This window comes from Mesoplodon densirostris, chromosome 3, assembly GCF_025265405.1.
Source record: "Mesoplodon densirostris isolate mMesDen1 chromosome 3, mMesDen1 primary haplotype, whole genome shotgun sequence".
Classification (NCBI taxonomy): Eukaryota; Metazoa; Chordata; class Mammalia; order Artiodactyla; family Ziphiidae; genus Mesoplodon; species Mesoplodon densirostris.
In genome coordinates, this window is record NC_082663.1 from 159,583,328 (window position 1) to 159,605,060 (window position 21,733).

The following is a 21,733-nucleotide window of genomic DNA, read 5'->3' on the forward strand; positions in this document are numbered from 1 at the left end:
GACAGTAGGGCTGAGGGTGGAAGAACAGAGCTGGTAACAGAGGCACAGGAGGGTCTGCTGTCTGTAATGTGGTTCTTTCATTTAAAATCAAGGTGCAGTTTGAACTGGCTAATTGAATGGAATTATTACTTAGGGTCAGGGTTTTTACAGAGAAAATTGTGGCTTCCAGTGCGGTGCGAGGTTCTCAAGGAGATAAGACTATATAGGTTTTCTAACGAGCCCTCAGGGGTGCCTACCTGGAAAGGGCTGACTGGGTCCTAGGCTCCGTGCCAAGCCCTGTATAAACATCATCTCATTTAATACTTATAACAATCCTGTTATGTCATCACCATTTTACAGGGGAAGAAACCAAGCTCAGAGAGGATAGGGGGCACACGCAGCCAGCAGCGGCAGGGTAGGAACAGGAAGCCTGGCAGTCTGACGTGGAAACTGCTTGCTTATCTTTCCCACGCCTAGGAAGGCACGGCAAGGCGCGGTGATCGCGCCATTTATAGCTGTGAAGTCTGTCCTGTGGGGCATTGCCCAGGGCAGCAGGGGAGGGGCTCAGGGACAATCATCTCCACCGGGCCTTCTTGCTTCCATCTTGTCCTTTCCTCTATTTTAGCTCTGTGGGTAATTATTTAGTTCGCCGGATCCCGCACTAGACTCAGAGTTCCCAGTAGGCAGTGGCGTGTAGGTGAAAAGAACACGCAGGTGGGAGTCAGGCAGCTGGCACCCTCATTAACTCTGCAACTTTGGGTAGTTTTTTGAACCTGATTTTCCACTCTGGCAAAGTGAAGATGAGGAGGCTTATGAGGAGGGATTCTTTAAAGAGTGGACGGCATAAGGCGTGTGCCTGGGACCCAGACGCCGCTCAGTAACTGCCAGTTCTCTCTGGTTTACTCTTTGAGAGTAAGGCTTGCATCTTGCTTACCCTGTCGCTCTTGGTACGTAGTGAGGCTCAGGAAAATACAGTGGCTCAATGAATGCAGTGCTAGCAAAAGAAAAATTTTCACCTTTGTCGGTTTTTAGGGGATTTCAAGCAGAGGAGTCTTCTTTCCCAGGTTCTGGCGGTCATAGTCAGGGAAGACTGGGTCCAGGCGCGGGTCCCGCGTGGATGCTGGAGCCCATACCGGTGAGGTTGGTGCCTGAAAGAGCGCAGTAGGGGCGCTGGAAGCCAAAACCGCCGGCAGAGGGCGCCCCGGGCCCGCTGAGCGCCTGGCTCTGGGGTTGGGGCGCTCGCCGGGCGCTGGGCACTGGCTGCAGTCCGGCCTTGACCGCAGCCGTGGACGAGCCCGCTACCCCAGCTGAGCGCGAAGTGAGCGCCCTCTGGGCGCAGCGGAGCGCACCGGCCAGGCGCGCTGCTGCGCGGAGCCCTCCCGGCGAGCGGTGAGTAGAGGCGCCCTCAGGGCACATCTCACCCTAGTTGGGGGGTACTTGGAGGCAGCGCCTGTCGGACCTGGGCGCGCTGTTCTAGTGGTTGGTGTCCGTGGGAGAGTGAGCGCGGTCCCTGCTTCCGTTTGGTCTTTGGGAAGGTCTTCGGGTTGACCCCAGGAGGCGCTGAGTGTCGGGCGGAGCTTTGCTTTCCGGCGACTCGGGCTCACTTGAGGTTTTAACATCGGGTCTTTTCTCGCGGGCCCCTGTCGGGTGCTTTCCCGAGTGCCGGGGGGCCGGGGTTCGGCGGGGTAACCCGGTTGCGGGCGAGCGCTCACCTGGGCGTCCCCCACCCCTTTCGCCCGCGGCACCAACCGGGGGAACCACGTGGGGCTGTCGCCTGTAACTCTGCCTGTCAAACGAAGTCCGCCTCCAGGGCAGGGGAGGGGACGCAGCGGGGTGGGGGGTGGGGTGGGCTGTGCCCCGAGGGAACCTGGCCAGCCCGCGCGCCCGCCGGTGCCAGCTCGGCTTTCCCTGCCTCGTGTTTCCACGGGCTCCTTGGGAGGTAGCGGGCAGTTCCGCGGGAAGGCGCAGGGCTCTTCCCCGAGGGACCAGAGGCCACTCGAGGGGCGCCCGGGCGCTCGTTTTCCGGAGAAGGGAAGCAAAGAAGCTGCCCAGGTGACTAATACTGGGTGTCCTCTCTCAAGGAGACTCCAAGCGTCCGGGAGCATTTTTCCGGGGTCTCGTCCACTTTGAACCATCTCCAGTCATCTCCAGTCATTGGAGACAGTGGGGGCAGCGCCAGCTCTCTGTGGACCTGGCCCAGGATCCTTTTCCCAAACCCGCTCCGGCGACTTTTGCGCATCGGGAGCAGAACCCCGGCTGCGCGCGCAGGGTAGGACTGAGGCGTGCCTCCCGGGCGCCTCAAGAAGCCCGCTCTCCCCGAGCTCCTGGGGGCTTGGAGAGAGACAACCGCAAGGCAAGGTAGGTGGCTCAGAGGGGGTTGGATTGGGCTTGACAGTAAAGGTGCGATCTGCTTATCTTGGCAAACGTCCTTTGTTTTCTAGAGCTTTGGGGGAGCTGGTGCAGAGCCAGGGGCTTGGAGGAGCAAGGCATGTATTTTCAGCTGCGCCTCAGAAGGGGAGAATTCTCTGTCACCACCAGAAAGACAACAGCCCTGAAATGTGATGACAATTGACTAGCTCGTCAGAAGACTGGGAGTCTCTGGATTGATAGCTTAGAATATGCTAAAAAGCCAGTGCTTTCCACGGGGCATTGAAGGGCCAACTGGTCCCCGTGACAGTGAATTGGAGCAAGGGAGTCAGAAGACAGTTGTAGAGAGCAAGAGGGACCTTCCAAGGGGCTGATTTGGACTGCCAAGGGCAGGCTCCTGCCACACAATTGCTGCAGCCCTCTAATGGAATGCTGGTGAGATCCTCCACCCAGGGGAGCAAGTGGGGCTGTGCAAGGGGCTGCCTGACCAGCGAGGACTCCTGTAGGTCTGACCAACCCCTAATCCCTGCTTGAGGGGTGTCCGCGCCCCCTCTGCACTCTCCCTCAGGAAGATGAGGACTCTGAACACCTCTACCATGGACGGCGCCGGGATGGTGGTGGAGAGGGACTTCTCCTTCCGCATCCTTACAGCCTGTTTCCTGTCACTGCTCATCCTGTCCACACTCCTGGGGAACACGCTGGTCTGTGCTGCTGTCATCAGGTTCCGACACCTGCGGTCCAAGGTGACCAACTTCTTTGTTATCTCCTTGGCCGTGTCGGATCTCTTGGTGGCTGTCCTGGTCATGCCCTGGAAGGCGGTGGCTGAGATCGCTGGCTTCTGGCCCTTTGGGTCCTTCTGTAACATCTGGGTGGCCTTTGACATCATGTGCTCCACTGCGTCCATCCTCAACCTCTGTGTGATCAGCGTGGACAGGTATTGGGCCATCTCTAGCCCCTTCCGGTATGAGAGGAAGATGACCCCCAAGGCAGCCTTCATTCTGATCAGCGTGGCATGGACTTTGTCTGTTCTCATCTCCTTCATTCCAGTGCAGCTCAGCTGGCACAAGGCGAAACCCACAAGCCCCTCTGATGGGAATGCCACTTCCCTGGGTAAGACCATCAACAACTGTGACTCCAGCTTGAGCAGGACATATGCTATTTCATCCTCCCTAATAAGCTTTTACATCCCTGTGGCCATCATGATTGTCACCTACACCAGGATCTACAGGATCGCCCAGAAACAAATACGGCGCATCTCGGCCTTGGAGAGGGCAGCCGTCCATGCCAAGAACTGCCAAACCACTACAGGTAACGGAAACCCCGTGGAGTGTTCTCAACCGGAAAGCTCCTTTAAGATGTCCTTCAAAAGAGAGACTAAAGTTCTGAAGACTCTGTCTGTGATCATGGGGGTGTTTGTGTGCTGTTGGCTCCCGTTCTTCATCTTGAACTGCATGGTGCCCTTCTGTGGGTCTGGGGAGACCAAGCCCTTCTGCATCGATTCCATCACCTTTGACGTGTTTGTGTGGTTTGGGTGGGCTAATTCCTCCTTGAACCCCATCATTTATGCCTTTAATGCTGATTTTCGGAAGGCATTTTCCACCCTCTTAGGATGCTACAGACTTTGCCCGGCGACGAATAATGCCATAGAGACAGTTAGCATCAATAACAATGGGGCTGTGGTGTTTTCCAGCCATCACGAGCCTCGAGGTTCCATCTCCAAGGACTGCAATCTGGTGTATCTGATCCCACATGCCGTGGGCTCCTCTGAGGACCTGAAGAAGGTGGAGGCGGGTGGAATAGCCGAGCCCTTGGAGAAGCTCTCCCCAGCCCTATCTGTCATTTTGGACTATGACACTGATGTCTCCCTAGAGAAGATCCAGCCCATCACACAGAACGGACAGCACCCGACCTGAACTCCAAGATGAATCCTAGCAGACATGCTCATCCCAGAAGCTAGAGGAGACTTCTCTGGGGCTTGCTGTGAAGAAACTAAGGTGTGGTGAGACTCAGATGTCGGGCGAGCCCTCCTCTGCTGCTTCGCCTCAACACCCAACTAACTACATTTTAATCTACATTCCAGTGTGTTTTCTGTGTTGTTCATAGCGAATCAAGAGGGGCACAAGTGAAGCGAATGCTCATAAGGGACGTGTCTTTGGCTCCAAAGTTATTTTTAGAAACTGAGCCTTATCTTAGAACTTAAGAAATAGGGCAAAGACTCAACAATGAACAGCTTCACTTAAATATTAAATCTTTCCCAGAAGGAAGTGAGAAGGGTTGAGTTTGCTGTGTACAAACAGGTGCTAACACTGGTCCAAGCAAAGTTTTCAGATTGTAAAGGTAGGTGCATGCCTTCATAAATTATTCCTAAAAAATAATTGAGCCTTACAGTAGGAATGAGATTTTTTTTTCCAGAGTTGATGCTTTGTTGATATTGGTTTATTTAGTTATTGTATTATATGGATATTTTTAATTTATTATAATAAATCTATATTTATCATATTTAATAGGGTAAATGAATGAGTTATCGGAAATCTTACAATAACATTTTTGTCCATTTAACTAGCACTTTATAAGCCGATGAAACAAACACATAGACTCTCTGAGAGTCTAAGTGCTCATGTATAACTTCCAGAAACACAGCAAAGTCTAATAGAAAAAAAAAAAAGAAGTTGTGATGATTCCTGAAAATTCATGGGAACAAATAAATACGAGGTGAGAATTGACAAATGCTGTTATTGCTTTTTTTTTTCCTCCTAAAAATATTTTGAAAGATTTAAAAAAGCATAGCTACTCTTGTGTTCAAAATTTCTTAAGTGACAAGGACTTTTCCAGGAGAATGATTTGCAGTTCTGTAAATATTTGAAATAAAAGTTAGCTTAAGAAGAATCCAACTTGAAATATATGATCTTAGGTGGTAACGAAAAGTGTTTGCCACTTTGTATTTATGTACAATAATTGGCCCTCTTTGTCTTTTCTCATTTCCTGTGTCAGATAGCTTTTCTGAGCCAAATAGATGACTGTCCTGGTTAGAGATGTGTAATGAAGACAGTGAGTTTCCTCTTAACTCGTATGTCACAACAGTCTCACCCATGGACAAAGGTCAAATCCTGCATCTCCATCTTACCAGCCAAGCTACTCAGTGGGGTTACTTTTTGTAGTGCTTTAATCTGAACTTAGAATTGATTTTTTTTTAAAGTCTAAATGTTAATGGTATACTAACTAACAGAGAGTGCTTCATTATCATCCTTGAGCAAGACTCTTCTGTTGGTAGATAAGACAGGAGACCCCTTCTCTTTGCGTATGTTAAGCACACCAAAGCCATCAGTATCTCTTTTGACAAATGTTAGCCCTTTCTCTGTGCTTTGCCATCAAGCTTCTGTGTCATCACCTGGACTGTAAAAAGTATCCTAAGGCTCCATTGCCAGATACTAATTCATGTGGGGCATTTCAAGAGAATTTTTTGGAAATGTTTACAAAGTATTCTTGTGGATAAGCAATTGACTTAACATTTAGATGAAATGGGTAATAAGAAAGATATCTACTGAAAACTATCTCCTGCATCAGGTCTGTGTTATTTATGCATTGTGAATGTTTTCTTAATTTTATTGCCTGTATGCTTTCTTACATATAATAAAATTATTTTGTGAACTCAAATCAACCCTGAATGAGTTGTGTTGCATTTGTTAAATGTGTTTTAAAAACTAGGATAATTCAGATCTACACGTAAGAAAACATGGGCATTTTCAAGGTTAGGTTACTTTTCTTTTTTCCTTTTTAGTGGCAATCTCTCCTATTATGTATGCCATGTGCTGCCTTTGAATATTTAAATAGGAAGTTGATTTGGGCTATATACTCTTGTTTTCCTTCTGTCTCAAAAAAATTTTTTTTTCAAAAAGAAATCCTTTTCTCAAGGAATTACTCTTCATTTCACAGATTTGAAAGATTTCTAAAATCTCTGTTTTTACTTTCTAAGAGCCCAGAGGTTTTTAATAACCTACAGATTATAGAAAATAATGTGGCTGGCTATGCGTGATCGTGGACCCTCAGCTTAATGGCAACCACTGTATGTGTAGTGTTTAAGAGTAAAATCTAACAAGTATTACTTTTTGGAAAAAACATACAGGTTGTGATGCTGGGCTTAGCAAAAAGTCTTACAGGTCACTTCCATCGACCCTGCTAAACCTGCTTAGTTCATGTGCTAACCACCCCCTTTTTCTTTCAACCCAAGGAAGGAGAATGACTGAACAGCAGGTGATGTAGAAATTAAGGGTTAAGTTTATAATTTGGAACATCACGCAGCAGATGGTGTCTTTTTAAATTCCATATTTGCTTTCCCCAGGCTTTGGCAGATAATGAACATATCTAGAATGAACACGCATAAAGCATGATGCCTTTTCTTTCTGCTTCCTAACTTTCTGCACATCTTGATTCTTTGCAATTTAATTTTGTTCTGTAATTAGTGGTCCAGCAGCATCAGCTAAGATGCTCAGGGTTGTCATTGTCCAACCAGTGAAACATGGGACAAAAGCCTTCACCATGTATTCCACTGGCAGAGTGAAAAATAAAGACACATGTAGAAATTATATTAAATAATTGTAAAATTCAGGACACTGTGGATGAGACTGTATTTTGGGTTTCTGGCATGTTGGATGGATAAAGGGTATCTTATGAAATGTTGATTTGACTGACAGCATCTTTCAGAGAATTTAATTGACAACCATAAAACCAAAATTCACGTATGACATTTCATTTCATTTAACTATCATGATAAGCCTTCATAATGCTAAATATATGTAAGACACTTTAGCAAGACAGAGACAATTTAAAAGAGGTGTTCTTTTTCCCTTTCAAGCTAAGAAGATGCTTTTCCTGGTCAAATAAATATAGAGCTCTTACTGGTGATAGAATAACAAGAAGTCTTAAGGAAGGGATGCTGAGCCCTGGGCTCCAATTGGTAGATTTGGAATTTATGTAGGAGAGTTGTGGCTTTTTCTTGGGATCTAAGCAAGTCATGGTCTGTGAGCCTCAGTTGTCTTGATCCATTAAATGGGAAGAACAAAACCTCTGCATTAACTTCTTCAGTGGAGGGGGTCACTCCAAATAGAAACTGGTATGTAGTCTAATCTCAGGGACTTTCTGAACTCTGTACTCTCTGGGGGCTCCATCATGATTTCCTCCCAGGTTTGCACCAGCGGCATTTCAGCCTGATCCTTCCACCTGCTAGGAGCCAGTCCACATGCGGGGGGCTGGAACACAGAAAGCCCAGGATTTGTTTCAGACGGATATGGGTTCACATTGTAGCTACCACTGTCAAGCTGTGTGAGAGTTAAACAAATGTCTGTACCCCTCTGAGCCTGTTTGCCCATTTGTGAAATGGAAATAAACATGCAGGTTCTTGTGAGGGTTGAAATGAAGCTAATGTTTATAAGGGTCCTGAGCCCTGAGATCTTTGCTCTCACCAATTCTTTGCAGGATCTCTACTTGGAAGGGGTTGATGACAATATTTACTGCATTACTAGTAATGGAGCTGCTATGCATTTGAATTCTTGCATGTTTGCTTGAAGCAAATGGCAATGACTTTTAGAGTGCATGTGGTTTGGAATTCTCCCAGACACCATTCTCTTTTGCTGTGGTTATCTGGTATTCCAGAAGCAAGTAGATTTTTATATCTGCATGGCTAAGACAGTTGCCTTAATTTTTTTCCCACTAGATATCGACTAAATATGTCTGTCTACGATGTTTTAGTCTATGAAATCTACTTACCTTGCAGAATTTGTTTCAGGAATGATGAGTTGACGGCAGCCTAGCTCTGGGCTGTTAAAACTGGGACCTGCTGCTCTGCACAATATGCTTACCATGGTCATTTGAAGGAACCAACCCAGTGGATCATGAGATTGTAGCATTATATAGATTAGATGCACCTCTGTGGATTTCTCTGAGATTTCCTGGGTAGAAACATGACACAATCAACCTGTTTATTTTTATGGAGGATTGAGGGGATGGGAAGCATTACAGCACAGAGAACCCCTCTAAGATCTTGTTACCAGGCCGATCTAGTCATGTTGCCTTCTGTCATGTTAAGTAACTACCATGTGATGTACTGAATTAAAAAAAGCAGCATTTGGACTTGAGTATGTTACATCATTCAAGATTTGGGAGTTGTAATTTTTTTTTTTTTTTAATTAATTAATTTATTTATTTATTTATGGCTGTGTTGGGTCTTCGTTTCTGTGCAAGGGCTTTCTCTAGTTGCAGCAAGTGGGGGCCACTATCCATCGCGGTGCGCAGGCCTCTCACTATCGCGGCCTCTCTTATTGCGGAGCACAGGCTCCAGACGCGCAGGCTCAGCAGTTGTGGCTCACGGGCCCAGCCGCTCCGCGGCATGTGGGATCTTCCCAGACCAGGGCTTGAACCCGTGTCCCCTGCATTGGCAGGCAGACTCTCAACCACTGCACCACCAGGGAAGCCCGGGAGTTGTAATTTAAATAGTATTAGAAGCTCAAAGAATAATCTGTGGTTTAGAAGGGTTTAACTTTTTAATCACTATGAGAAAATGGACAAAACCAGTTAAAATTTTTCTCATGCTCATAGAATATATATTCTACCAGCTCTCAAAATGGGTAAATATTTTCAGTCATTGAAGAGGATCTGCCCTGAGCTATGTCCATAGAAATGAGCCCACCTAGCAGAAATGCCAGCAAAGTGGCCGGTGGTAGTGAGACCTAGAAGAGCTGAATTGTAGGTCAGAGTTTTTAATTTCATTAAATATTTTTTAAAAGATAAGTAGTTTGGATAAACTACCTTATAACCCTTGAAAATAAGTTTTTTCATCTCTACAATAAGTGGGTTAGAAGAGATGATTTCTAAGATTTTTTTTTTTTTGGCTTGACAATACTAGATATGAGATCCATTACTGGTAAAAATATGAGTCTGATAGATTTTCCAAGTCTATTCTCTTTGCTGCTAGAAAGCTAACAAAGTGATATTTCCAAAATGCAATTATTAGGTTATGCCCTTGCTTAGCATTCTTCAATGACTCCCAGTTACTTTCAGGAAAAACAAACGAACAAACAAACTCATGTAAGGCCCTTCATGAGCAGACCCCTGGTGGTCTATGCAGGCACATCTATGGCCACTACCCCACTAGCACTCTCTCTACAGAGATTCTGAACTTCATACAGCTTGTGGAGTGTACGAGGTCCTTTCTTGTCTTTATGCTCTGCGCATGCTGTCCCCTCTGCCTGGAACACCCTTCCCTGTTGCCTTTGTTTGCTTGTTCCTATTGATCTTTTAAGATTCAGTAGGGCATAATTGCAGAAGGCCTTCCTTGGCAATTTCTTCTTGCTTCTACTACTTCTCATTTCTTTCAAAGAGTTTACTGTGCTGGAATGAAATAATCTCCTTACTTCCTTATCTCTTTCCCTAGATTATGAGTCTCTTGAGAGCAAGAGACTGCCTTACTTTGTTTCCCTTTCTCTATATATTCCTAAGCATCCAACACACTGCTTGGCTTATAGGAATTGCTTGTTAGAACTTTGTTGAATGAATGAAAGAACAAGCAAGTCAAAACAGGGAAGACTGGAGCCACAGTTTTAGTGAAATTTATTTCTGGAGTGCTTGGTGTATGTGTGCAGGTCTTCTAGGCTCTCTTTAACGTCTTTGGGTAGAATCCCCATGTGGTTTCAGAGGGCTGCAGTTCCCTGGGGTCTGAATGGTTGTATAGAGTCATTGCATACACACAAACACTGCACCCCCATTCTTATGTGTGTTTATATATATAATTGATGCTATTTACAATCAGTAACCTTTGTGAGTACCTTTTGTGATTCAGGCCATGTGCCCAATGCTGGAAATGAATCAGACACTATCCCAGTGTTCGAGGAGCTTAAAGTAGAAACATGTATGCAAATAAACCATCATCAAAGAGTGTTTTAAAAGTAAAATATAAGAAGAAGGAAAATGTTTTCTTCCAGGTGATGCAAATAGCACCATTCTATTGAGCCCCACCTGGCATCATGCCATGTGCCATTCATTTCTTATCTTATTCCATTCTCACACCCATCCTATGAGGTGGGCACCATCATCAACATCCCCAATTTACAGATCAAAATAATGAAGATTTAGAAAGGGCACGTAATGCATCCAAGATCACACAGCTGTTAAATGATGGGGTAGGTTTAAATCTAGGGCTGTCTGACTTTAAAGCATATTCTTTTGATCTGGAACCTGTTCTGTTTACCAGGAACCAAGCAAGTAACTTGTTAAGGGGCTTCCACATCACCTCAAATATTGGTGGATTAAAAAATACTTTTTATTATTCACATTTTCAATCATGTACAAAAAATAGAGAGGATTGTATGATAAACCCCTGAGCACCCATCCTGTTACCCAGATTGAAACATTCGCAAGACTATAGTTGCTGATCTTTAAGGAATAACAGGGGCTCCATGTCTTTGGATAGAGCACAAGGTGGAAGTCAAGAGGACATTGCAATTTCAAAAACGTCACCTTGTGGAGTTCAAAGATAACAGAATGGGGAGATGGTTTATTCAAATGTCGAAACACTCCATGTTCAGGCATCAGTTTGATCAGGACACCCTTACTCAGTTTAATTCAGCAAACATTTATCTATACCTTCCTGGTCCTCAGTGCTGCTTTGAGAGGGGGAGTGAGGAGGGAAGGATGAGAGAACAGGGTGGGGAGGGGGAAGATGCTTAGTGAGGGAGACAGTGCTGCTGGAGGGGCATGGGGATGGGGTAGGGTTGGGAAAGACATGGCACTGGATGTGGGCTTGTGGGATGGAAAGGACAGGACTCAACCGGCAGGGAGTGAGAACAGTTGAGGTTGAAACTCCAGTACCTGCAAACATAGGGCTGAGGAATGGGCACTGGGTGGATCTTCTGTATACAGGACTTGGATCAGAGATGAGCTGAAACGCACTAGAAGGTTTGATCCAAATGAGGTCCCACAGGCTGTCAAAGTAACTTCTTTGGGGTGGTCTCCATGCTCTGCAGGGGCGAATTCAGTGCATCTGGATGACTAACAAGTTGGTCAGGTGATCATGGCTCAACCCTCCCTTCCTCACACCCTCCCTGCAGCCTTGCTCACATCTTATCTGCTCTCAAATAGACTCTGCTGACACCCCTTTCCTCTCTTCCAACTGGGACTCCCTTCCTCCTGTCTTCTGTTTGAGCCTCATCTCAGGTGTCAGCTTCACTGGAGCCCTTCTCTGGCCCTTCTTCCCCCGGGCTGGTGGCCCACTGCAGGGCATGCATCCTGTTGTGTGCTGTTTGTGTCCCCTGTTTCTCGGGGGAGCTCCCAGAGGCACAGAAGGTGTCCTTTTCAACACTTTTCCCAGTGCCCAGCATAACCTGGCACACAGGAGTACCCACGTTAATATATTTTTTAAATGAATGGGTGAATTAATCACTTTATGAAAATGAATAACTGATTATACACATACCTTAATTTTCACCATGGGGTTGACTCTGCTGAGCTTATAAGGGCTGATCTCTGCTAAGTGTGGTTCTCCAACACTGATATAATCGCAGGAAAACAATTGGAATAGGATTTAAATGGCAAACTAGGGCTCTCTCTCCTATCGCTGTGCATGGATAGTGAGTGATCAACCCTTTCACAAGGGAGGGAGAGGAAATGTCAACCAAATGCCAGCAGTGTGTTCTGAGATTAGCTGCATGCATGCTGTTTTGAGGCTGAGTTTTTAGGTCAGAAGTATTTAGCATTATAAACATGTTGACTAATTTAGATAAAGTCCAGCCCCATTTGTAAGATGCTGCTTTAACACACACTGCTGTTTACTGTTAAACTGGGAGGAAGGAAGGAGCTCCATGCTAATTCTGCCCAAACTGCTGTGGGTTTCTCCTTGCTTGATGGTGGGGTCCCTATAAAACCGCATGTTCTTGACTGTTACAGGGGAGGATTAAAGAGGATCCACTCTGAGAGGGGACCAGGGGCAAGAAGGTGACAGTTAGTTTAAATAACCTGGTTGTAATATCAAGGTAAAAGTAAATTTTAATGCCATTTTTAGAAAGCATCCATTGCACCCATATTGAAATTAAAACTTATTTGCTTCTCACAAGACCGTGCAATTTAGAATGTCACCCTTTTCTTTTCCTTTTAGTTTGCCTTTATTTGGTACCCAGTTCTATATATAGAAGTTTGTATTTGAGTGTTTTTTAAAAATTTATTTTATTGAATAGTCGATTTACAATGTTATATTAATTTCTGCTGTACACCAGAGTGATTCAGTTATATATATATATATATATATATATATATATATATATTTCATATTCTTTTCTATTATGGTTTATCACAAGGTATTGAATATAGTTCCCTGTGCTATACAGTAGGAAATTGTTGTTTATCCATCTTATATATAAGAGTTTGGATCTGCTAATCCCAAACTCCCAATCCATCCCTCTCCCACCCCCTCTTTTCCTTGGCAACCACAAGTTTGTAGAATGTCACACTTGGATGTGGCTCTGTCAAAGGACAGAAGCAGAACCTCTGGGTTAAGGATGGGAAATAGCCACTCTCCTGCCTGCTCACAGGAATGTAACTGACATTGTGCATACAATTCGACCCAGCAACTCCACTTCCAGGAATCTGGCTTATGTACATCCTTACCTGTATGCTCAGAGATGCCTGTGTAAAGGCTGCAGCCTTGTTTTAAAAGTCCGCTAAGTGAAATGAATAACTAAAATGTAGGATGTCCATGGTGTGTGGTAGTCAAAAAGAAAGGCGGATCAATATGCACTATTATGGAAAGATATTCATGAAACGAAAAAGCAAGTTAAAAAACAATATGGACGGTATGATCCCTTTTATTTAAAACAGTGTAAGAAGTATATATTTCTTATATCTATACATAGAAAAAGGTGTAGGAAAATGCCCACCTATCTGAAAACAGTAGTATCTCTGGGGAGAGCAAAGGGGGGCGGCTTTCCCTTTTTCCTTTTTATGTTTCTCGGGTTTTACAAGAAGCTTGTGTTTATATAGATCAGGTGTGTAGTTAAAATATTTTTTTAGAAGCATGCTGAACCAGGGGTGAGGAAAGTAGAATTCTAGTTGTGGTTGCTGGGTGTGTCCTTGGAGGAAGGTCAGTGGGAACAGGAACTTCTGGTTTGCCTGCTCCAAAGGCCCTCCCTTTCCCCCAGGACAAGACCTTTCTCCACCCCATGGTGGGGGGGTCTTAGTTTCCCACAGAGAAGGTCCTTCCACAGAGCCCATATTTGGAATAATTTTGTTGATTGAAAGCATCTCATTTAGAGAATCATAGTCTGTGTGGCCTTTTGATAGGTTCAAGCATTTTCTCTGTTCAGCTTTTGAGAAATGATAGAAAGCACTCATGGTGGGGCCCTTGGGGACCCCAGGTTGGGGGTCACTAGCGAGAGGCCCTCTGAAGTCCTCTTTTCAAGAACCAACTCCTCTCAGGGGTCTGGGCTATTTTACAAACTTTATGGACCCTAAAGGGCCTTATTTGTGGTATCCCAGTGCAAATCACCTCAAACATATTAAAATGCTTCTTAAATATAATTTTATTACTGCAAAAAAGTAGGATTTTTAAATGTCTTGAAATTATTTTGATTTCAGTTTTGCAGTTACTTGGTCATATTTTGGAACCAATGCATTTTCCCCCTCTGGTCTCAAACATTTTGGGGTGTTTTTGAAATGCTCAGAGCCTTAGGGACCTCTAGTCCCTCTGCCCTGAACAAGCTACAGCCAGAATTTTCTCCAAGTTTTGAGAGCAGAAATGCCGTGTGCTTTTAGGCACAGCAAGAGAGGAGGCCACTGCTGTTTTCCCTGTTGAAATCTCTCTTGTTCTCTAGCTGGGTTATTACTGCTCAAATATTTAAGGGTCTTGTCTACGACAGTGATACAAACCACTTTGGATTACTTTGAAACTGAAAAACACCCTAGCATTTGTTCTTAGGTTTAACCTTTTGGGAGGTTTTCAAATTCTATTTTTCTCATCATTGACATAGATATTAAATGTTTTAGTGATATTTTTATGTTAAATGCTCCCACACGCTCATTTTAGATGGTAAATTCAAAGTGTGAGGATAAAAGCAATGAGGGCTGGGTTGAAGGAAAAGACAGGCTTCCTTATTTGATCTTTTATTCTAAAAGGAGGAAGAAATTTAAGTGTGAAGACTTGGATTCTATAACCTGTAAGAGACTTGAACAACGAGTCACAGGCAGAGGAGATGCTGAGGCCAGATACTGGTCAGGGAGAGTGGCTAATCGTCACATGCAGACTGAGGTTGTTAAACTGGGACACTTAGTTATTTCAGACACAACTTTGTATAGGAAAGGATCTTTGGGGATCTGGTCAGAGCATCAGTTCACATTAATGGCTGATTCCTTTGGGGAGAGGAAGGTTACATACCGTATGACCTCTGCTCAGACTCCCTCTGGCTTCACAGTAAAGAGCAGTGAGGTGTAGGTAGTTAGCTTTATTTCTCTTGTTTTTCACCCTGACAGTTGTTAAATTACAGATGTGTATTTGACAGAGATTCCAGATTCAATAGAGAGAGGGGTGGAGGGAGAGGGGGTAGAGAAGGAGGGAAGAGCTTGAGGTTTCTCAAGAAATTAAACTCTGGCATCTCACTTTTTTAAAATAACAATTTTATTTTAGAAGAGTTTTAGATTTATAGAGAAATTGCAAAGATAGAACAGAGAGTTCTTATATACCCTACATGCAGTTTCCCCTATGGTTAACCTCTTACATTAGTATGGTCATAATTAATGACTGAATATTGATATAGTCTTATTTACTAAATCCATAGTTAATTCATATTTCTTTAGTTTTTACCTAATATTCATTTTCTCTTTCAGGACTCCATCCAGGGTACCATGTTACATTTAGTCATTATGTCTCTTTAGGCTCCTTTTGGCTTTGACATCCCCTCACACTTTTGTTGTTTCTGATGACATTGACAGTTTTTTTTTCGGTACACGGGCCTCTCACTGTTGTGGACTCTTCCGTTGTGGAGCACAGGCTCCGGACCCGCAGGCTCAGCGGCCATGGCTCACGGGCCCTGCTGCTCCACAGCATGTGGGATCTTCCCGGACTGGGGCACGAACCTGTGTCCCCTGCATCGGCAGGCGGACTCTCAACCACTGTGCCACCAGGGAAGCCCGACCTTGACAGTTTTAAGGAGTATTGGTCAGGTATTTTGTAGACCGTCCCTCGGTGGGGATTTGTCTGCTTTTCTTATATTTAGACTGGGGTTATGGGGCTTTGGGAGGAAGACCACAGAGGTAAAGTGCCATTTTTATCACATCGTATCAAGGGTATATACCATCAACATGACTCATCACTCTGATCACCTGACTAAAGTACTGTTTTTTGGGTATCTCCACTGTCACATTCATCTTTCCCCCCTTTCATACTGTACTCTTTGGAAGGATGTCATTATGTGCAACCTGCCCCTGAGGAGGGGGGATATCTACATAAATTATTTGGAATTCTTCTGTATGGAAACTTGTCCATTCTCCCATGCTTGTTTGTTTATTCATTCATTCATTCATTCATCTCAGTATAGCTCATGGGTATCTATATTTTACTTTGGGTTATAACCCATAAGTACTTTGTTTATTTTGTTGCTCTGGGAGCTCTTTCAGTTGGCTTCTGTGTCCCTTTGACATATCTCTATTCTTGTGAGATTTTTTTTTTCTGTACTTCCTTAGTTTCTGGAATTACAAGATGCTCTAGACTCATCACATATATTCCCTGACCCAACTATAGAATTAGGTATTTTTCAGGGAGCCTGTTGAATAGGAATGGTGAAAGAGGAAATCTCCTTGTCCCCTATCTTAGGGGAAAAAAGTCCAGTGTCTCACTATTAAATATGATGTTAGCTGGAGGATTTTTGAAGGTATTCACTACTAAGTTGAGGAAGTTCACCTCTATTCCTAGTTTGCTAAGAGTTTTTAAAACCATGGATGGCTCCTAGATTTTATTAAATGCTTTTATTGCGTTAATTGATAGCATGGTTTTTCTTCTTTAGCCTGTTAACATGATGGATTACATTGATTTTTGAATGTTGAACCAGGGTTACATCCTGGAATAAATCCCATGTGACTATAGTGTATTTTTGTTTAAATTATTGATTTGATTTGTTGAGCATTTTTGTGCCTATGTTCATGAGAGATATTAGTCTCAAGTTTTCCTTTCTTGGACTGTCTTTATCTGGTTTTGGTTTTGGAGTGATGCTGGTCTCATAGAATGAGTTAGGAATTGTTTTCCCTGCTTCTATTTTCTGAAAGAGATCACAGGGAATTGGCATTATTTCTTAAATGTTTGATAGAATTCACTAGTGAAATTATTTGGGCCTAGTAGTTTTTTTTTTTTGGAAGGCTATTAATTATTGATTTGATTTAATAGAGGGATATTCAGGTTATCTCTTTTTGTGTGTCTGTGAGTTTGTATCTTTCAAGAAACTGGTTCATTTCATCTAGACTCTCCAATTTGAGGCATAGAATTGTTCACAATATCCCTTTATTAACCTTTTAATGCCCATGGATCAGTAGTGATGACCTTTCTTTCATTTCTAATATTATAATTTGTGTCTTCTGTTGTCTTGGCTTATCAAAATTTTAATCAATTTTATTGATTCTTTCCAAGAAGCAACTTTTGGTTTTGTTAATTTTCTTTAATGTTTTTCTGTTTCAATTTCATGACACTGACTTCCGTTCTTTAAAAAAATATATGTTTTCTTTTGTTTCCTTTAGGCTCAAGTTACTCTTAGTTCTCTAGTTTTTCAAGGAAGCTTAGGTTATTGATTTTAGATTTCTTTTAAAAAAGATATACGCATTTAATGTTATAAATTTCCCTTGAAGAACTGGTTTTGCTGCATCCTATGTATTTTGATAATTGTATTTTCATTTAGGTCGAAATATTTTTTAACTTCACCTGAGACTTCTTTTTGACCCATGTGTTATTTAGAAATGTGTTATTTAATTTACGAATATTTGGGAGTTATCTTTCTGTGACTGATTTCTAGTTTATTCCATTGTGGTCTGAGAACATATTTTGTATGTTTCTACGCTTTAACATTTTAAAAAAATTGTGTCCTATGGCCCAGAATGTAGTCTATCTTGGTGAATATTCCATGTGAGCTTGAGGAGAATGTGAATTCTGCCGTTGTCTGATGGAGTGTTCTGTACTTCCTATACATAAAAATTGGCTAAGTGGCATACCAGAACCAGGTATGCCTGTCTAGGTGCAGTAAGTTCATGTTCTGTTGCACCTATATGCCAGGCATCGCCTTAGAGATTCCTCTTAGGTTATTTGCAAATGTCTCAACAACCTTATGTGTTAAGGTACCAGAGATGAGCAAATTGAGGCTTATCAGAGTAAAGTCACTTGCCTAAGCTCTTTCTGCTCTTAAACGCTATGTCCCAGGTCTGACAGCAACATTTCTACAAAATATCAAGGCACGAAGTTGCTCTGGTTCTAGGATGATTGATTAATTGGAGCTTTATGGAGGAGGAGCTAGTCCTCTTTTTCAATCTAGCTGAATTAATCAGTGTAGGAGGCAACAAGACTTACACAGGTGAAAAGAAAAGTCATCTTTAACATGAACAAAAGGAATGTAGGAGGACCTAGGCAAGAATGGATTAGTAATAGGGCATGGGCTAAAGAATGTGACATTTGAAGTCAAGGGCAATTAGAAAATAAGTTTTAGTTTCAAAGAAAATTAAGTAGTTTGAGGAAGGGGGAAGAGAGCTCAAGTTTCCTGGTGCTTCTAAGCTAGGCACTGCCCTGGGCACTTTTGCATCCATGTCATTTAATACTCAGAACAAGCCTATGAAATGTCTCCACAGCCTGTAGATTCCCCCTCTACCCTGGCCCACTGCATAATGATACTTCCTAGGGAAGAAAAGAAGGATCCCAGAAAATAAAGTGGTGGAAATAAAGTGGAAAGGAATATAGGATGGTGACTGGATATCCCAGACAGAGGGAAATATGCTATTATCTGTCTTTAGGAAGACCTAAAGTGAGAGAATGGGCATTCTGACTAACAATCATGATGGGGCAAGATGTGGGTGGGTCCTGGAAATGGGGGAAGAAGGGACTTCCTCTAGACCAGGCAGGTGTGTGTGTGGAGGCCCAGCCAGGGTTCTGGTGGTAGGAACCAGAACCCTAATCCTAACCCTAACCCTTGGCCTCATGAGGCACCATTGAGCTCACTGCTCTGACTCACTTACTTCCTTGTATAAATACCCCAAGAACTTAGGGGAGGACTAGTTCTAGGCAGAACTGAATTCTTTCTAACAGAGACTCCCTGGATCATGGATAATGCAAGAAAGTGTGCACCTGTGTGGTGTGTATTGAGAGAATTGAGTCCCCAAGGAGCTTCACTCTGGAAGGCAGAGGGTTGGTGCAGCAACCATAGCTGAGTAAAACACTTGTGAACAGGGGATTTTTTTTATCCCCAAAAGCTCCTTGATCTCCTTATTCTGCATCTGGAAAAAATAGTACAGTATCAACAGTGGGGATGCATGTCCCAGGTAGAGATGGCCTTGACGTTATGAACCCTCAGAGATACAGTCGTGGGGCCCCATCAGCCACAAAAGCTAGAGAGACCAAGCCACCTTGGCCAGCTGTTGAGCCAAACAGGGATATCTGTGTCCTGATCTTTTGACGATGATTAACAGACCTGTCTCCTGAGATTGAATCAACAGCTTGTAGGTACATGGTATTGCCCTGGGAGAGAAGAAAGACATTCCCTGATAGGTAGAGTAGCAGGTTGGAGTTGTTTCACTTGAATATTAAGAAAAATATGTATCTCAAGCTAGTGAGGTTAGATGTGTCAGCTCTATACATAACTAGTCAAGTTACCTGGTGTGCGGATTGAGAAATGTCTCTGTGGTGGTGGTGAGGACTGGTAAGCATAGAGGGTAAGTGGAAAATGTATTCTGGATACCAAAGGTAAAGAATGTATATTTGTGTTAAGACCTGTCGGATAATCTTTTTATGCCTCTCTAGCACCTGGTACAGAATTCAGTCTGCAATTCAATGTAGTGCTATTTTGAAGATTTTGGCAGCTTCACCAGGAAGAGGCAAAGAGAATGATCTCTGTAAATATTTGCTAATGGGTGGGTGAATGATGAATGGGTGAGTTAGTGTCTAGAATGATGGATGGAACAATGTCATTAGAATTTCTGAGACTCAGTGTCAGTTGCAGAATGGAACATGACCAGGCTATTGTGTGTCTGGTTGTCAGTAGCTTGTCAATACTGTCCTTTGGTGATGGGCACTTCTGAGTTTCTAATGTGGGGCATTATTCAACTGGACTAGGAATCTTTTTATTTATTTATTTTTTATTTAACAAATTTAATCAGTTATACATATACATATGTTCCCATATCCCCTCCCTTTTGCGTCTCCCTCCCGCCCTCCCTATCTCACCCCTCCAGGCGGTCACAAAGCACCGAGCTGATCTCCCTGTGCTATGCGGCTGCTTCCCACTAGCTATCTACCTTATGTTTGGTAGTGTATATATGTCCATGTTGCTCTTTCGCTTTGTCACAGCTTACCCTTCCCCCTCCCCATATCCTCAAGTCCATTCTCTAGTAGATCTGTGTCTTTATTCCTGTCTTACCCCTATGTTCTTCATGACATTTTTTTCTTAAATTCCATATATATGTGTCAGCATACAGTATTTGTCTTTCTCTTTCTGACTTAATTCACTCTGTATGACAGACTCTAGGTCCATCCACATCATTACAAATAGCTCAATTTCGTTTCTTTTTATGGCTGAGTAATATTCCATTGCATATATGTGCCACATCTTCTTTATCCATTCATCCGATGATGGACACTTAGGTTGTTTCCATCTGCGGGCTATTGTAAATAGGGCTGCTATGAACATTTTGGTACATGACTCTTTTTGAATTATGGTTTTCTCAGGGTATATGCCCAGTAGTGGGATTGCTGGGTCATATGGTAGTTCTATTTGTAGTTTTTTAAGGAACCTCCATACTGTTCTCCATAGTGGCTGTACCAATTCACATTCCCACCAGCAGTGCAAGAGGGTTCCCTTTTTTCCACACCCTCTCCAGCATTTATTGTTTCTAGATTTTTTGATGATGGCCATTCTGACTGGTGTGAGATGATATCTCATTGTAGTTTTGATTTGCATTTCTCTAATGAGTAAAGATGTTGAGCATCCTTTCATGTGTTTGTTGGCAGTCTGTATATCTTCTTTGGAGAAATGTCTATTTAGGTCTTCTGCCCATTTTTGGATTGGGTTGTTTTTTTGTTATTGAGCTGCATGAGCTGCTTATAAATTTTGGAGATTAATCCTTTGTCAGTTGCTTTATTTGCAAATATTTTCTCCCATTCTGAGGGTTGTCTTTTGGTCTTGTTTATGGTTTCCTTTGATGTGCAAAGGCTTTTAAGTTTCATTAGGTCCCATGTGTTTATTTTTGTCTTTATTTCCATTACTCTAGGAGGTGGGTCAAAAAGAATCTTGCTGTGATTTATGTCATAGAGTGTTCTGCCTATGTTTTCCTCTAAGAGTCTGTTTTGAGCTTATTTTTGTGTATGGTGTTAGGGAGTGATCTAATCTCATACTTTTACATGTCCCTGTCCAGTTTTCCCAGCACCACTTATTGAAGAGATTGTCCTTTCTCCACTGTACATTCCTGCCTCCTTTATCAAAGATAAGGTGACCATATGTCCATGGGTTTATCTCTGGGCTTTCTATCCTGTTCCATTGATCTATCTTTCTGTTTTTGTGCCAGTACCATACTGTCTTGATTACTGTAGCTTTGTAGTATAGTCTGAAGTCAGGGAGCCTGATTCCTCCAGCTCCATTTTTCGTTCTCAAGATTGCTTTGGCTATTTGGGGTCTTTTGTGTTTCCATACAAATTGTGAAATTTTTTTATTCTAGTTCTGTGAAAAATGCCAGTGGTAGTTTGATAGGGATTGCATTGAATCTGTAGATTGCTTTGGGTAGTAGAGTCATTTTCACAATGTTGATTCTTCCAATCCAAGAACATGGTACATCTCTCCATCTATTTGTATCATCTTTAATATCTTTCATCAGTGTCTTATAATTTTCTGCATACAGGTCTTTTGTCTCCTTAGGTAGGTTTATTCCTAGATATTTTATTCTTTTTGTTGCAATGGTAAATGGGAGTGTTCCCTTGATTTCACTTTCAGATTTTTCATCATTAGTATATAGGAATGCAAGAGATTTCTGTGCATTAATTTTGTATCCTACTACTTTACCAAATTCATTGATTAGCTCTAGTAGTTTTCTGGTAGCATCTTTAGGATTCTCTATGTATAGTATCATGTCATCTGCAAACAGTGACAGCTTTACTTCTTCTTTTCTGTTTTGGATT

General features: G+C 43.0%; 1 protein-coding gene across 1 annotated transcript; it reads left to right on the plus strand.

Annotated features, from left to right (window-relative positions):
- The first annotated feature begins 2,166 nt into the window (after window positions 1-2,166).
- DRD1 (dopamine receptor D1) lies at window positions 2,167-4,732 on the plus strand. The gene is made up of 2 exons (XM_060092513.1): window positions 2,167-2,337; window positions 2,421-4,732. The coding sequence occupies exon 2, from the start codon at window positions 2,919-2,921 to the stop codon at window positions 4,257-4,259; it is 1,341 nt and encodes a 446-aa protein (XP_059948496.1). The 5' UTR covers window positions 2,167-2,337; window positions 2,421-2,918; the 3' UTR covers window positions 4,260-4,732.
- Window positions 4,733-21,733: the final 17,001 nt, after the last annotated feature.